This window comes from Phyllostomus hastatus, unplaced genomic scaffold (genome assembly GCF_019186645.2).
Source record: "Phyllostomus hastatus isolate PE091 unplaced genomic scaffold, TTU_PhHast_1.1 phas_contig_62, whole genome shotgun sequence".
In the NCBI taxonomy this organism is placed as follows: Eukaryota; Metazoa; Chordata; class Mammalia; order Chiroptera; family Phyllostomidae; genus Phyllostomus; species Phyllostomus hastatus.
Genome location: NW_025333921.1, coordinates 3471311 through 3476785, shown reverse-complemented (window position 1 = coordinate 3476785; position 5475 = coordinate 3471311). Strand labels below are relative to the sequence as shown.

Here is a 5475-nt window from a genome sequence, read left to right as displayed (position 1 = left end):
TGTGATCAGAACAGCTGGGTCTACTGAGCAGGGCCACCCACAGATAGGCTCCTGGGGATATTCCCCACTTGCTATCAGGGGTGCCAAGACACTTATCAAGAGACCCAGAAGAGTGGAGTACACCACTTTCAAGGCTCCAGACCACTGCTGAGACAGCTGAGCTCCACACCAGAGTTCTGCTCCAAACCATGCTGATTCCCCTTGGCATCCGCCACCATCTCCCCTGCTGCCCACCTGGCTCTGGAAATCCTTCCTTCCAAGACGATGTTAGCCCACTATGCTGTCTCCTAGACCTAAAGACTGAGGCTCTGGGACTCAGGTTCATTATTTCCCGTTGATTGCTGTGTGTGTTATAATTCTCTTAGATTGTTAGAGTGTGAGTAGGGTATTGATGTATGTTGATATTCTACTTTGAGTGAACCTATATTCAATAAAAGCTGTGAGTGAATGGCATAGTTACCTTGTGTGACTCTTGTCTGTTCCTTGGTTCCTTTCCTGGCTGCCCAGCAGGCAGCTAGCCTTGCAGTTGCCCTGCTGACTTATAGGAAGGACTGTATCAGGAACATATGCTCCTGACACACTCCTAACTCTCCTTTCATAGAACAGAGAAGCATAGCCCAGGAAGAGACCAGCAGTTAAATAGTGCTGCCTTTGATGGGGAAGGGAGATATTTACATTTCTCACAAGATTTTTTTCTCCCCACAGTCTCAGCCCTAATGAAAGCTGGTGCCTATTACAAATTGTTGTGAGGCCAACTCCACCACTCCGGATGAGGCACAATGGACAGGCGTAGGCTGTGAGCAAGTTCCTTTTCTGCAGCTCTTCCTGTTAGTGTTCAGCAAATTGGGGATCTGGAGTTCTAAAACTGCCTAAATGTGAAAAAAACGATACCCCTCACCCCAATAGCAACTTTACCCCCACCCCCACCCTGCTGTTAGGAGGGTGTTTGGCCTTCTGGCTGACTTCGTTCCCAGTGCTCTAGCGCCAACTGTGTTCCTGACCCCAGAATGAATCAGGGCTGCACCGGGCCTGGCAGAGCTCCCAACACATTTCCTGTCTCGGGCTAAGGGAAGCAGCGGTCAGGACTCTGGTGGGGACCCTTGGAGGTTGGGGCGGGAGTGGGGCGGGAGAAGTAAATGTAAAACCAGCTGTAGAGGGCGGTGACCGTGCTCTAAGGACAATTCCGTGCCCCTGGGCGGGACAGATCTAAGTTGGGAGCAGCTGTGAGCAGGAGACCTCCAAGATGAGGCCGGCTCTTGCCCTGTGCTTTCTCTGGCAGGCTTTCTGGCACCAGCCGAGCCATGGTGAGCACCCCACCGCCGACCGCACCGGCTGCTCCACCTCGGGGGCCTGCTACAGCCTGCACCACTCGAGCATCAAGCGGCAGGCGGCCCAAGAGGCCTGCAACCTGCGCGGTGGGGCTCTCAGCACTGTCCGCGGGGGCACTGAGCTCCGTACAGTGCTCGCTCTACTGCGGGCAGGCCCCGGGCCTGGAGGGGGCTCCAAAGACCTTCTGTTCTGGGTGGCGCTGGAGCGCGGGCGATCCCACTGCACCTTGAAGGATGAGCCATTGCGGGGTTTCTCCTGGTTGTCCTCCGACGTCAGCGAGTCGGAAATCGACACGCTGCCGTGGGTGCAGGAGCCTCAACTCTCCTGCACTTCGAGGAGTTGCGCTGGACTCCAGGCCACCGCGGGGGTCAAGCCCGAAGGCTGGAAGGAGATGCGCTGTCACACACGCGCCAACGGCTACCTGTGCAAGTACCAGTTTGAGGGCTTGTGCCCCGCACCGCGCCCCGGCGCCGCCTCTAACTTGAGCTACCGCACGCCCTACCAGCTGCACAGCTCGGCACTGGACTTCAGTCCCCCGGAGACCAAGGTGAGTGCGCTCTGCCCCGGGCAGCAATCCATCACAGCCACCTGCATCGTGGACGAGGTCGGCGCTCGCTGGAACGGGATACCCCCCGGGGCTGTGCTCTGTCCCTGTCCTGGGGGGTACATCCGTGCTGGCAAATGTGCGGAGCTCAATGATTGCCTAGATGACTTGGAAGGCTTTGTCTGCGAGTGTGCTGTGGGCTTCGTGCTGGGGAAAAACGGACGCTCTTGTGTAACCAATGGAGAAGAACAGCCGAACCCTGCGGGAACCAAAGTGCCTACCAGGCACCCGCCGGCCACTGGAACCAGCCCCATGCCAAGGAGAACGTGGTCACCCAGGGTCCATGAGAAACAAGGAGAGAAAACTCACATCCCTGGACAAGGCAGTTCAGCAACATATATTCCCGAGACTCCTGGGTGGGAAGCACAGAGCACATTGCCTACTCTTCACTTGTCCCTTCAAACCAACTCAAAGGCCTCCATCACTTCTTCAGGAAGCGTTATTCCCACGTCTAATTCGTCTTCCGCTGACATTCCCCAGGCTTTGGACTCCTCCTCCACCGTGGTCTTCATACTTGTGAGCATAGCAGTAGTAGTGTTGGTGATCTTGACCATGACTGTACTGGGGCTTTTCAAACTGTGTTTTCACAAAAGCCCTTCTTCCCGGTCACGAAAGGGGACTTTGGCCTCTCCTGGTGTGGAAAGTGATGCTGAGGTCACCGCTCTGCGCTGCAGTTCTGCACACAATGCAGACAATGGGGTGAAGGTCGCAGTCTGCGGGACAGAACAGAGGGCGCCTCACTGACTGGGTCTTCTTTGGGCTCCGGAGATACATAGGGAAACGGGACAGTGAGCACTTACTGTGTGCAGTTTTACACTTTCAATAAAAAGGGAAAAGGAAAAAAGGAACTTATCTGTGGGACTGATAACTTCTATATAAGTTCCCTTCTCTAAATACCCTCTACTCCACGGAGGAGGAGTACATCTGAACTGGCCGCTCCTTCTCTAATACTGTAAAGGTGGAAGTGCCTTACATTGGTACAGGGGCCCAGGATTCTACTGGGGAGAGGTATTTTCTTGTGTTTGTCCTGGGGATTTCAAGAAGTGATTGAACCTTTTAAGACGTTGGAGGCAAACAGAAAACAATACAATTTTTAAAAATTTTATTTTTACCTTGATGGAAAGAAAAACTCTGCCTACTCTGTTCAGACTGGGAGTATATTGGTTTAAAATTCCCAGGCAAACAATAAAGGATTGATGCTAACCCAGGCTCAAATATCATTTGTTTCCTGGAGGAGTGATTTTTTTAGGAAGAGCTCCTGAGGGGCACGCTGGGCACTGCAAAGAAAGTACTTTCTGCTTTATGTTGAGGGGAAAGCTTTAAGTTTGTATGAGGAGGAGCAGAAGTTTAAGAACTAGTAACTTTTCATTTTTTTCTTTGTTTTTTCATACTTTGGTTTCAAAGTCACTGCTATGAGTGCACTGTGCTATAAATCCAAACTGTAGTGTTGCCAGCATTGCTGGCTCTAGAAGCAAATTATAGTTGACCACCAATTCAAGTGTTTACTCTGTGCCCTTGCTGGAGGAAACAAATGATTTTTTACTCTTCCAGTGTTTGTGCTCTCCAGTGTAATGACCTTCCCAACCAGATAGCCCTCTCCTAAATATCGGGATGCTGATCCACATTTCCAGTGATGGCAATGTTAATTTTCAATGAAAACATTAATGCTAAGTATTGATTTGAAATCTTCTAGGCACATTCAAGCAAAAGTAAGCTGGATTTCCTCCAAAGTTGCTAGCCTTGTGTGCACTGTTCAATCCATGGAAAAACTCAAATTCCAGACCATTTCCTCCTCCCTTAATAAAAACCTGTTCAGTTACCATACATGATCATATTGGAATGATTTTAATTTAATAAGTGTCTATATGTGCAAAAGCATGGCAAATGGCTTTTCATAAGAATTAACAGTATAAAAATAAATGGTAAATACAAATACCTGTCATCCTGTTATGACTTGGGATATTAAAAAGTAATGTAAATGAAGCATTCCTCTGGAAAGCAGTCAAGACACAATAATAATCACTACCTGGTAAAACAGAGATGCCTAGAAAATATCTCTCTTCTAATAGCATGACAAGTCTTAAAACGAAGTGTATGGGGGTTGCTGCATGGAGACAGATAAAGAAACAAGCTTAGCAACCATAAAGAATAAAAATAGGAAGTTTATACTATATTTTTATAAAACTATTTTGATATTCTTGAGTGTGCAATGTATAAAGTACATTCAGGGGTGGGCAAAAATAGATTTACAAAATTGTGAGTACATGAAACAGTTTATTATTGTATTTATGTATCTATTATTCTATTATTATTTATTATTTTTAATCCACTTTTGCCAACCCCTGTATATATAATATATATAGTATTAACACATTAAAGGAATAAAGCAATGGATAATCTGCTTCATATGTTAAAAATTTGTCTAAGTAGTTGCATTTAAATAAAATCATAAATGATTAGAATTAATATTCAAAGGAATTTTCAATAAATAAATAAATCATTTTACAAACAAATGAGAAGATAAGTAGGTTCAGCTCGATTACTCTATTATTTTCTTCTATACTTCCCCTTGTAAGTAGATCAGTAAAGAATTACAGAAAATTATTTCATATTTTCATATAATTTCCTTCTATTTCTGGCTATGAAGTCTTTCATGACATTTTGAATTGATGGCAGAATCAGACAAGCCAAGCATGATGCTTAATGGTCAATGTCCTTGCTCTGTACTACTCTTCCACATTCACTTCATTATGTCTCCAACCTCTTTGAGGTTCATTCCTTTCTTACTTAAAACCCTCTGCCCCCACACTCATCTCATAGCATCTGTTCAGTCATTTCCTTACAAGAAAAACTTGGAACCTAACTTAACAGTCTCTCTCTCAAGCCCAAGCCCTGCTATCATCTTACACAATCTCAAAGTCATGACTCATGCATGACTCTTCCAATGCCCATGCATTTCGGTTCCTTAACTTCCTCACTTCCAGTGACCTCCACTTCATTTCTGCCATCTACTCCAACAGTCATACCTTAACCTTTCAGAGGATTCTGACACTGCTCTACATCTGCAAACACAAATTCAGGCATTCATGTGTGTGTGCACGCATATACGTTGAAACTTGTATATTAATGAATTTTGCCACTGATTAGAAGTAAACTATTATTGAACTTTGAGATTCCTTCTTTTTTAATATAATAAACCTTCCTGTGAATAGTAGCCTGACATGGTATCATTCTTTTCCTTTTTTATTTTTTAAAAATAACTTCATATATAGAGAAGTTGTGAATGCAATAGAAATAACATTTTTTTCCTGAATTATTTCAGAATATTTCTGACCTGATGCCCCTCACCCCTGAATACTTTAGTGATTACTTCCAGGTTATTTAATCTGTTGGCATACAAGTATTCATAATATTACCATATACTTCTTTGTTTCCTTTTCATACTATTGATAATGATACCCTCTTTTATTTCTAATTTTAGTAATTTGAGTATTTTTTTCTTTGGGGAATGGAGTCAGTGTAACTAAAGGCCTGTCAATTTT

The 5475-nt window shown here is 45.2% G+C and overlaps 1 protein-coding gene across 1 annotated transcript; it reads left to right on the top strand.

Annotated features, from left to right (window-relative positions):
* The first annotated feature begins 1132 nt into the window (after positions 1 to 1132).
* On the top strand, positions 1133 to 5130 carry CLEC14A (C-type lectin domain containing 14A). The gene has a single exon (XM_045848702.1). The coding sequence runs from the start codon at positions 1244 to 1246 to the stop codon at positions 2675 to 2677; it is 1434 nt and encodes a 477-aa protein (XP_045704658.1). The 5' UTR covers positions 1133 to 1243; the 3' UTR covers positions 2678 to 5130.
* Positions 5131 to 5475: the final 345 nt, after the last annotated feature.